Here is a 12012-nt window from a genome sequence, read left to right as displayed (position 1 = left end):
CCATACAAGCTGTTCAAGAAAGTATATCTGGGTGGCTTGAATTCTGGGAAGATGGCAGCGTAGAAGCAGCAAGGCTCCAGACCTCCCTAAAGCCCTTCACCACCAATCAAGGACAAAGGGCTCTGGGGGAACAGAAAACCAAATCTGACAACACAATAGAGCTGGGGATCCTCCAGCTGAACCCAACTTAAAAGGTATGGGGGGGGGGAAGGAATAAAAAAAGCCTCAATTCTTAGAACTTTCAGGTGGGAGGGGAAAGAAAGGAGGAAGATCCCAGATCCCCTCCTCCACCTAATGTGCTGAGTCTTCAACAGACACTGGAATCTGGGTGGGTTGGGGCACAAGTCTGAGAAGAGTACCTCCCTGGCACAGCTGTGCCAAACTCTCAAGGCTTTGATCATAGACAGCAGGGAGGCTGCTGGGGGAGAAACCCAGAGAGGGTTAACGTACCCTCCATCTTGGGCTCCCCCCTCCCCCCTTTCTCTCAAGACTTTGACCTCAGGGCACTCCAAGCTGTGTAGATCAACCCCACCTGGCTTTCCTATCACAGTAGACAAGAAGTCTTCAGAAGGCAGGGAAGCTCCAACAACCCTCCCCCACAGACTACAAGGAAAGTAGCCAAATTCACTTCTTTAGCTTTTACCACCAGCTGGGGAAAATCTGGCCTCATGTCCCACTAACCTAATTATTCAACAAAACAGAGAAGAAGCCTTCCCAGGGCTGAATAGCCCAAACCCACAAATAAAAAAATATGATCAGAGGATCAAGATTACAGCCAATTACAGGGGAGAAAGAAGGGGAAAAAAATGAGTAAACAACAGAAAGAGAAAAAAGAAACCACAATCCACAGTTTCTATCCAGAAATTGAACAAAAAGCAAATGGATCAGAAGAAGTTAAAGGAACACCAAGACAAAACATAGAAACTTCAGCGAAATGGACACAGGCTTTGGAAGAACTTAAAATTCAATTAACTCAAGAACTCGAAATTCAAATAACTCAAGAACTCAGAAAACAATGAACAGAGGCTGAAGACAATTGGGAAAAGGAAATACATGATCTAAAACAAGAAAACAACGTCTTAAATGCCCAAATTGACCAGCTGAAAAATGAAGCAAAGAAGGTGAAAGATGATCTACAAAGAAAAGCAGACCAAAAGGAGAAGGATGAGCAAAAAGCCAGGGATGAAATTCAGTCTTTAAAAATTAGAATTCAACAACTAGAAGCAAATGACTTCAAGAAAGGATATCTGAAAACCTTAGGGTTCCTTCTAATACTTGGGCATTGTCTAGAATGAGTTCAATTGGTCCTTATTGGGGCTGCCAGACTTTTGCTGATGGAATTAGCACTGTACATTCTAATTTCAGTGTCCATAGTTATGCCACATTATATTTTAGATATCCACAGTTAACAATTCTCACAATAACTCTGAAAAATAGATGCTATCATGATCCTCATTTTAAAATTGAAGACACTAAAGTAAAGAGAGGTTCAGTGACTTGCCTAGGGTCACACAGCTAGTGTCTGAGGTTAGATGTGAGCTAAGAGTTTTTAGATTCCTTTGGTTTTTTTCCTTATGTTGACTGATGTAAATTTGTTTAATGTCCATTGAAAATGCTGCTGGTCTACATCAATCTGTTCTTTTATCCATTTCCCCTTTTGGGTATATGAATCTTATTAAGTAGGTCATTTGGGGAGTGGTCTCAAATTGTGTTCAATGACTTCTTCCTCTTCTGTATTTGGTTTGATTTTGCTATTTATTTTTCGAAGTTACTAGTTGGACAATACACAGAGATCTGATGAAGCAACTTACTCTTAGCAGAAACATTTCATTTTTGTTGCTACATAATACCTATGACTTCTGATTTGTGAAACAGCTTGGTATAGTGATTGTGGCACAAGATTTGGGAGAACCAAGATTAACATCCCATCTCAGACATTTACTGTTTGATCCTGGGTGAGTCATTCATTATGTGTCTCAGTTTTCTCAAATATGAATTTAGTGGGAATGGACTCGATGGCTTCCAAGGTTTCTTTTAGCTCCAAATTCACAATCTCTTCTTAAAGTATGAGTGGCATATATTGTGAGGCTCTTTTCATAGTTTGAAAACTATTTGCAATTCTTTGGCCTCTCTAATTTTTCATTCCTGAATCATATATTCCAACATTTTTTCTCACTTCTTACCCTTGCCCATTTTTATATTGAAACGATCACATGTTAAGTATATGTCCATTTAATTTTTCATTCTCTCATGGTGGAAACTGATAGAGCTGATGCTCCAGCAACTTTCTTCCTCTCTCACTTCCACCTATTGACTTCCTTGGCTTCAATTCAAGATTCAAAGCTAATTCCACCTTCGGCAAAAGACCTTTCCTAATGCCTTCATCTTTCCCCTAGTTAGTGCCTTTCCAACATGATTACTTCCCATTTTCCATATTTTATGTGTAGATGGTTGTATGCCATCTCATCTACTAGTATGTGAGCACGTTGAGGGCAAGGATGTCTTTGCCTTTCTTTTGAATTCCTAGCAGATAGTTCAGTATCTGGAACATGCGTTGAATTAATTTTTTTCACTGATTGACTGGATAATTGTTCAACACGTAAAGGCATGTGAGAAAATCCTGCTTAATTCTCTCTATTCAAAATATGTTTGAAAGTTTCAGAACAAAAAATATTGTCATGTATCCTGAGGGGATAGTTTCTCTATCCATAAAGTTATCTTCACACTTGTCCCAAAGACCTTTCCTTCAACATCTATATCCACATTTATGCCTAAATATCTCCAACTTTTATTTTGGGTTACTCTGGTTTATCATGGAATACCACTGCTGCTACTGAACTGTTTCCTTGTAAAACAGCTCTTTGTTTATTCTTCAGTAGTTTTAGCTTATTTAGATACATGCATATCCACTCACATGTATCTTACAAATTCACTCCATTGAATGCTAACATTTGATTTCCAAGCTGATAGTGCAAATATAGCAAAGGGCCCTGTTTCCCAGGGAGTAGCTTCCAGAGTCTGATTCTACTAGGTTGTAAATAGAGGTATTATTGCCAGAGAATAAGCCCCCCCCCCCAAATCTAGGTATTGAGGAATAATGGAGAGTTGACTGAGTTTTAGTTAATAAGAAACTTTGAAACATGATGGAGTAAAAGTCAGAAGTAACTGAAATGTATTCCTGGCTTTCAAGAATAGGGGATATGTTTATAATGGAAAAATAGACATTCATTAAAAAATAGAAAAGAGTATTTTAATAGGTTAGTTCCATTTGTGGAATTCTCAAAGCATGAATTAAACCAGTACAATTAAAATGGCTTCTTTTTTACTAATTGCCAGCTTAGTCCATCTTCCCTTTTATAGAACAGAAGCAACCTCCTCAAACCAACAGCTCAGAATAATCTAAGGTAGCAGCCTCTTTTTCTGGGACAACCCCTTCTCGGAAAAGACTATTTCTGATCTAGAGATGTTGCCCCATTCTGCCTGGGAACCCCCATACACATGTACACACACATACACACATATACACTCTGCAAATTCTTTAAAACTCCATTTATTTGGAATTTCTTATGCTGGAAATTTCTAGCTTTCTAGTTAATTTGTACTTAACTCCCTTTGACATCAAAGGTAGGAAATCAATCAGATACACAGGGGATGGGGGAGGAGGAGGGAGAGAGAGAGAGATTGGGGAAGAATAGTGAGAACCTGGTTTAAACTGGGCATCACTTCTAGAGGGTACTTCCATTAATCATTATTTCTAGCTTCTTCCTTTGAGTGAGTGATTATGAGAAGAGGACCTCCCCACTGGTAAAATTACAATCTATATTGGCCCTTAGGAGAGCTGGCTCTACTTGTCTCTTTAATCCTAATATATCATTGCCTCTTCTCCCCTAGTCTTGAGTATTTAAATACCTTCCCTTGTACAAGGTAAAATGTATCAGTAACAAAGGCCCATTTATTTTGGCATTGTTGGCTATTTTGGTTCTTCTATAAAAAATTTAAGATATGAATGCAAAGAGAAACCTCCTGGCCTCTATTGCCAACCTCAGTAATATCTTCTGGATATTTTGATCTATAAGAATAACCTTGAGAGGATATTTTTTCTAAGTAGAACCAAAAGTCTGATTCCCAGAACGAGGTGATTTTCTTTGCCTAGAGTTACACTAAGCTGCCTGTGAGCTAGAATGCAGCCACAACACCAAAACCACCCTCTTTTCTTGCCCCGTTTCACTCCCTCTTGATTCCTTTGACCCCTCTCTTTTCTTTGGAGATTCTGAGAATAGAATCATGGTGAATGACTAGGAAATGGCCATTTTCAACTAGTGGTCTCTTCCCTGTATCTCTAATTTGGATTTCTAATCATCAGAAAATAGTCTTGAGTATAACAAAATCATCTGCCCTACACGGGTGGGGCATCTGGTTAAAATAAGAAAGCATAAATGGTTAAGAAAGATCAAATCTGTTTTGTTTTGTTTTTATGTTTTACATTCTCTTTCAACTAAATTTGGGGTTAAAGGTGGCTGACCATGCATGAAGTGAGGTCAGTTTCAAGGAAGAACTTCTTGATAGTGAGGGCAGTTAAGCCATGGAATGAAGGATGATGGCACTTTCTCCTGGGAAAGCCTTATAAAGGTGCACAATGAGCCTTCAGGTGACACCGACAGCCATTCTCTAGAGAGTCCCACACTCACCTGGGAGGTTTAAGTAACCATTCCGCATGGGGTAGAAGTGCTGAGCACAGATCCTTGATGTATGAAAGAAAAGACCTTAGAAGTCATCTGGTGCAATTCAAATTGGAAAAAGGAATCCATTGTGGTCATCTGGCCTCTGCTCAGAGACCTCCTGAGAGGTGGACCTTGTGACCTGGTCCAGGTGACCCTTTCCATCTCGGACTTTCCAACTGTTAGAAGTTTTCCTAATGTTAAAATGAATTATGGGGGGCAGCTGTGTGACTCAGTGGATTGAGAGCCAGGCCTAGAGATGGGAGTTCCTGGGTTCAAATATGGCCTTAGACACTTCCCAGCTGTGTGACCTTGGGCAAGTCACTTAAACCCCATTGCCTAGCCCTTACTGCTCTTCTGCCTTGGAACCAATACCTAGTATAGATCCTAAGACGGATGGTAAAGGTTTAAAAAAAAAAGAAAGAAAAGTTAATGTCAAGATACAAAGAGTTCTTATTTCACAGTAATAGAGGCAATGAAGGTTTTTTGCACACACAAAAATAGTTGAATCCATAATATATTAAGTGTTTTACATTTTTATTCTTTTGGGGGGCCTTACTGCTCTTCTTCTGCCTTAGAACCAATACCCAGTATTGACTCCTAGACAGAAGGTAAAGGTTTAAAAATAAAATGAACTATGCCTAACTTCTCTCCATTCCTCCTAGTTCTGTCCTATCAGGATCAGAAAAGCAAATAGTTGAAAGACTGCCCTGTGGAAAAGGTATCAAATTGGAAGACCTGCCTCATCCTCTCCATCAGCCAAGCCTGTTCTTCTTCAGGCTTAAGCATCCCGGTGCCTTCCACTTCTATTCTCTTATGACATGGTTTTGAGTTTCCACATCTTTCAATTCAACAAGCATTTTTAAGTGCCTTCAGGTATTGAAACAGGGCAGCTAAGTGGAGAGAATGGTAGGCCTGGAGTCAGACAGACAGAGTTCAAATCCAGCCTCAGACACTTCCCTGGGCAAATTACTAACCTCTATTTGTCTCATTTTCCTCAACTGTAAAATGGGAAGAAAAATAGCACCCACCCTTCAAGTTTATAAGAAATAAATGATATAATATTTGTAAAGCACTTAGCACAGGGCCTGGCACCAGAATGGTAGCTGTTATCACGTGGGCAACGTTCTGAGAACGCTAAGGAAAAAGGAAAGAATCCCTGGCCTTGAGCTTACATTCTGCTGGGGGAAAACAACACGTACATCAGTGTGTGTGTGTGTGTGTGTGTGTGTGTGTGTGTGTGTGTGTGTGTACACACAAAGTACTTTGGGAAGGAAAGAAGAACCCTGACAATGATGGAGGAGAGGGGGATCAGATGCACCCCATGTAGGAGGAGGCACTTGGAGAGGAGGTTTTTCCAAGAAAACATTTCAATATATTTAGATCATCCTTGTTGCTTTTTTATAGGCATTCTTCAGCTTATCAAAGTTCTCTCTAAAACGCAACATCCTGTTTCTATACTAAGATCTCTGAATTTGAATGGACAGCTTTTCTCCCTCATCGCCTCCTGCCCAGACTATTGGTGTAGACCAGTAAGTTTCTCATTTCTAAAATCTCTCCCTCATGCACCCATCTTCTGCGCGGCTCTCAGGGTGATTTTACAAAGGCCCCAACGGGTCTGATGGTGTTGGTCCCCTATTCAGGATGTTCCAGTGGCTTCTTATTACTCACAGTCAAATACAAACACCTCCATTTGATGTTCAAAGCCCTTCAAACCTGCGCTCCAACCTATTTTCCAGCCTTCTTGTCCATGACTTCCTTTCCTGCTCTCTACAATCCAGCTAAACTTGTCTTTTGGGTATTCCTCAAACATGGCATGTTTTCTCTTTTCTGTGCTTTTTCACTGGCTAGCCAATGGGTATGAAACAGACTTCATCCTGACCTCTACTTCCAAGAATATCTAATTTCCTTTAAAGCTCAATTGAAGTACCACCTGCTTTATGAATCTACATGCTGAAGGCCTCCCCTAGTTTATCCTGACATTGTGAAGGTCTTTACTAAAATGTTTATGATCCTGACTGTGGTTCCTTGATATTTTCATTCTTTCTAGATGCTTACAGTCGCTTTTCTAAATTTGTAAACTCTGGATTTTGGTAATGACATCCTTGGGAGTTTTTATTCAAGGAGCTATTTCAGGAGGTAATTAGTAGATTCTATTTTCACATTGCTCTCTTAGTCTAATATGACTGGGCAGTTTTCAATAATGATTTCTTCAACTATGAAATCCATTTCTTTCCTTTTTTGTTGTTATAGATTTTAAATAGTCCAATGGTTTTTAAATTACCTCTCCTTGATTTGCTTTTTCAGGTCAATTATTTTTGATGTGAGATACCCCACATTTTTCTCTATTTTCTCAGGCTTTTGATTTTGTTTTAATAAGCCTTATTTTTGCCTGTAAGCATTAACTTTTATTTGACCCATTCTAATTTTTAGGCAGTTTATTACTGGGTAAGGTTGGACTTCCTATATTAAATAAGTGATTCCTTTTTTAAGACTCACCTTTGTAGCACTCATTTCTGGTATAACACTTTAAAGTCTTTAAAAAAAACTCTTGCATCATTTCTTCTAGAAATTATTTTTAAAAATATTTTGATATTTATTTTATTCCACATTTCTTTAGAACATTTTCCCATGGTTACATGGTCTATATGTTCTCCCCCTGCCCTCTTCCCTCCCCACTCCCAGACCTGATAAGCAATTCCACTGGCTTATATAAGTCTTATTACTCCAAACCCAATGACATATTATTTATATTTCTAATAGAGTAATATTTTGAAAACCACAACCCAAAATCATATAGCCATATAATCGAGTGATAAATCATATTTTTCTTCTGCCTTTCTACTATCATAGTTCTTTCTCTAGATATGGATAGCATTCTTTTTCACAAGTTCCATGGGATTGTTCTTAATCATTGCATTGCTATTAGTAACAAAATCAATTACATTCAATGGTCCCACAATGTTTCATTTTCTGTGTTCAATGTTCTCCTGGTTCTGCTCCTTTCACTCTGCATCAGTTCATGGAGGTCTTTCCATGAACTGATGCAGAGTGAAATCAAGCAGCTCATCATTCTTTACAGCATAATAATATCCCATCACTGTCATATACCACAGTTTGTTCAGCCATTTCCCAATTGAGGGAAACCCCCTTGTTTTCCAGGTTTTTGCCACCACAGAAAATGCAGCTATAAATATTTTCGTACAAACTTTTTTTTTTTAATCTCTGGGGTACAAATCCAGTAGTGGGATCAAAGGTCATGCAATATTTTAGAAGCCCTTTGGGCATAATTCCAAATTGCCTTCCAGAATGGTTGGCTCAATTCACAACTCCACCAGCAGTATATTGGTGTCCCAATTTTACCACTTCCCCTCCAACATTTATTATTTTCCTATATTGGCCAATCTGCTAGGTGTGAGGTGGTACCTGAGTTGTTTTGATTTGCATTTCTCCAATCAGAAGAGATTTAGAATTCTTTTTCATGCGATTATTGATAATTTTGATTTGTCTGAAAATTGCCTATTCATATCCCTTGACTATTTGTCAATTGGGGAGTGGCTTGATTTCTTGTATCCTCTAGAAATTCTAATGCTTTTCTCTTTTGATTATAGATATTTTGAATTATTCTCATCCCTGGCAGCAAAAAAAAAATCCTTTGTAATTTTTGAATTTACTAATTATTGATGGTGATGCCTCATGAGTTTAGCTTATAAAGGAGTGGAGAAAATAAAATATTTCAAAGTATATAGGTCTGCTTCAAGGAATAATTGACCCAGCAAAACTGAATATCATCCCACAAGGGAAAGAACACACATACACAAAGAGTTTGGTGCAAGAATAAATTCAACTCAACAGGGATTCAGAAAGGAAAAGAAGATAGGAAAGGGAGTATAAGATAGTAGATTCAGGAAGAGATTAGTCCTAAACAAAACCCCCAAAGCTTGAAGAAGGGATAGTGAAGAGAGAATTAGGAGAAAAGAAAGGGTAAGAATTGACAATAAAGAGTGGGCACAGAGTAAAGGGAATAAAAAATGTAAGAGAATAGAATAAAGAAGAATTTGCTATAACTATGAATATTAATGACATGAGTTCACCCATAAAATGAAAGAGGAAGCAAACTTGATTAGAATGTAAAATCCAACAAAATGTGTTTTCTACTGGAAATATATGTGAAACAAAGATTCAAAGAAAGTTCAAATGGAAAGTTGGAGCAAAATCTGTTTATTGTGCTTCAGCCAAATACAAAAAAGCAGAGGGATAGAAATTATGACTTCAAACAAAGCAACAGTAGAAATAGACAATAAAAAGTGTAAGGAAACTAGCAAACAATACAAAGTTCACCATGGCTAAAGGTGACCTCAAGAAACCAAAGGGCAAATGTCTGCTTACACCTTCTTTGTGCAAATTTGCCAGGAAGAACATAAGAAGAATCCAGAAGTTTCTGTTAATTTTGCAGAATTTTCTAAAAAGTGCTCAGATGTGAATTACGTCTTAGATGTTTATAGTTGTAGACTAATAAATACATTGTGCTACCCAATAACTATACCCAATTTATAGTTTGAACAATAAACATTTTTCATATATTGTTTGCTTTTCCTAAAAAAAAAATAAATAAAAGTGCTCAGAGAGGTGGAAGACTATATCAGGAAAAGAGAAATCCAAGTTTGATGAGATGGTAAAAGCTGATAAGGTACAGTATGATAGAGAAACAAAGGACTATGGACCAACAAAAGGTGGCAATAAGAAGTATCCTAAATGTACCCAAAAGCCCCCATTTGGCTTCTTCCCATTCTGCTCAGAATTTCATCCCAAGATCAAGTTTGCAATCCCTGGCATATCCACTGGGGATGTAGAAAAGAAGCTTGGTGAAATGTGGAATAATCTGAATGACAATGAGTAGCAACCCTACAATAACAAGGCAACCAAACTGAAGGAGAAATATGAGAAGGATGCAGATTATAAATTGAAAGGGCAGTTCATTGGTACAAAGGGAACAGCTAAAGCTGCCCAGAAAAAGGTGGATGAAGAAGACAATGAATGAAACTGTACCACATTCTGTCTCCATGTGAATTACATGGAGTAGGGGAAATACCATAAATGAGAAACCTCTTCTTTGTGATGGTGTTGATTGCCCTCATTAGGCTTAATTGGCTTCTAATCACATAGCTTCTCAAAAGTGCTTCTAGATAGCCATTGTAACTGGTTTCCATGAAGTGGCCTTGGGCATCTTGGAATATCCAGAAAATGAATCAAAGTTGTACATATTTCCAAACATTTTTTATAATGACAAGGCATTCTCGTGTTCTCCTCACTCTGCACTTTTGCTATTGGTGTAAAACAAAGCATTTGCAAACGTCTCAGGCATTTTAAAACAATTTGTAAGGTGTGTAGTACAGAGATGGGGGACATAGCACTTTTGCAGGCTTTAGCTGAGTTCTAAGGTCAGTTAGGAGTTTAGAATCCTGAGAGGAAGTTTCAGTTGGACCTGGGACCTCGTGGAGAGAACCAGGGCCAGCTGAGCTCCTCTCTCTCCTTTCTGGAGATTGAAAACCTAGCCTAGTTTTGGAGTGTTATTTTGAGATTTGTTAATTTAGATAAACCCTTTGTATCTTCATACCCTACCTCATTTCCCTACCTTCCTTTCCCTTACCTAAATGTCTGATAGGAGTGAATAAGGAGATAGAAATCAGAGAGTAGTTTCAAATCTGTGAGAGTTCAGCTCTACTCTTGCAGTACTTTATCTAGAGAGGTTTGGTTGCCATCATCATAATCCCTTTTGATTTCAAAATCACCTTGAGAGCTGAGTTAAGGCAGGACCTTGCTCAAACTCAATTCCTGTTTCCCTTCCCCTACCTGAGATTTCTTTAAACAACTGTTAGGGCTTCCTTTAATTCCTTTTAAGTGACAATTTAACCTGAGAAGAAAATAAACCCCTTTTGTGTTTAAAGCAGATCTTTTAGTTACTTTGTCAGTTAATTAGTAAGGAAGGGAAGAAGAGGAATAGAATCAACATACTCTGGGGTTGAGGGAAACCGGAGTATCCATCTTGAAGAAGGTGTAACTTCAAAACAAGTCCCTTCCTGTGAAATTAACTAAAGCCTGTAGTTAATTTCAATCAGTCTATTTCCCTTCAGTTTGTCTTTAGTCTAAGTCCTAGTCTGTATGCTGCTGCTGATTGCCTGTTTAGGTTAATTCTTCCTCTCCCTGGAATCCTTGTTACTTCAGTGTTATACTCCCTGACGTCAGCCTCATATTATATCCTGAATCTCACTATTACATCCTACCTGCAACCCATATTACCTACCTAGCAAGTCCCTGACAACATCCCTTCCAAATCCCCTTTAACATGACACCTTTCCCAAATTCACTTATAATAGGTGGTGTTTGACATAAAAAGGTTTATAGTTACTGGCTAGAAATTTCTGAGTTAAAAACAAAAACAATAAAAAACCCCAACACCCCTAGGCAGATTTTTAGGGTCCAGGTTTGAAGGGATATGAGATGTGGCTGCCTTTCCTAAGAATCTGCAACTCAAAATCTACATTGTGAGGGTAGATTGCAGGTGTACTGCAGTGGGTGTCCATTTAGTTTAAAAGTTGTCTTTCTATAAACATAGTGGAATAACACTCTACCATTCTTAGGTGTTACAAGTTGGGGGTGAAAAAGTATCTGGACTTTTGGTTTTCTTTTTAGTTGAAGTGCAGTAGTTTTAAATGGAAAAATTGTAGAGTGTGGGGAGCTATTAAGAGAAATTAGAATCTCAAGTAGATATTTTTATCTGGACCCCCTCCAAAAGATCAATACAGACCGGCAGAGCCCTATATTTCTTTCTCCCTATTGGGTCGAGAAACAGGTGTGGGATATCTAAGATAAAAATCTGAGATTCCTCTTTTGATTCCTTTCATAATTCTCACCTTCCTTCAAAATGCATTATAATCTTACTGAAAAAGCTTTGGCCTCTCAGCACTCCAGCAGGAGGGGGGCTAACTCTGTTCCCCTTTGACCGAGAATACAGATGGCTGGTACGGTCAAGGTCGAACCCTTGGCAGGACATTTTGCCCAGAATTAAAGTAAAATAATGAGGCTCAAAAAAATTGTTTAATACCATCAAGGCTGAGAAACTTCTGGGGCTTTCTGGCCTAATGGAGATGTCCCAGGCTTCACTTAAAGATAACACATATAGTTGATAGTTTAGCATAGGTTTTTTATCTACACCTGGAGGCTTCTAAGGCTTTTGTTTTGATTATAGTAAAAATCCTGCTCTCTGTAACTGTGGGAAACTTTCTTGGGCTCT

At 38.4% G+C, this 12012-nt stretch overlaps 1 protein-coding gene and 1 pseudogene across 1 annotated transcript in view; one reads left to right on the top strand and one right to left on the bottom strand.

Moving 5' to 3' along the window:
- PAXIP1 (PAX interacting protein 1) overlaps nt 1–4716 on the bottom strand; it is a 127996-nt gene extending 123280 nt beyond the window's left edge. The window contains exon 1 of the mRNA XM_044678958.1: nt 4689–4716. Coding sequence (XP_044534893.1) covers nt 4689–4716 — 28 coding nt within the window. The remainder of the gene's footprint in view (nt 1–4688) is intronic.
- A 4344-nt stretch (nt 4717–9060) lies between these two features.
- On the top strand, nt 9061–9759 carry LOC123249484 (annotated as a pseudogene).
- The last annotated feature ends 2253 nt before the right edge of the window (nt 9760–12012 follow it).

This window comes from Gracilinanus agilis, chromosome 5 (assembly GCF_016433145.1).
Source record: "Gracilinanus agilis isolate LMUSP501 chromosome 5, AgileGrace, whole genome shotgun sequence".
NCBI classification, from domain to species: domain Eukaryota; kingdom Metazoa; phylum Chordata; class Mammalia; order Didelphimorphia; family Didelphidae; genus Gracilinanus; species Gracilinanus agilis.
Note: the sequence above shows the minus strand (reverse complement) of the source record. Positions and strands in the feature narration are given on the sequence as shown.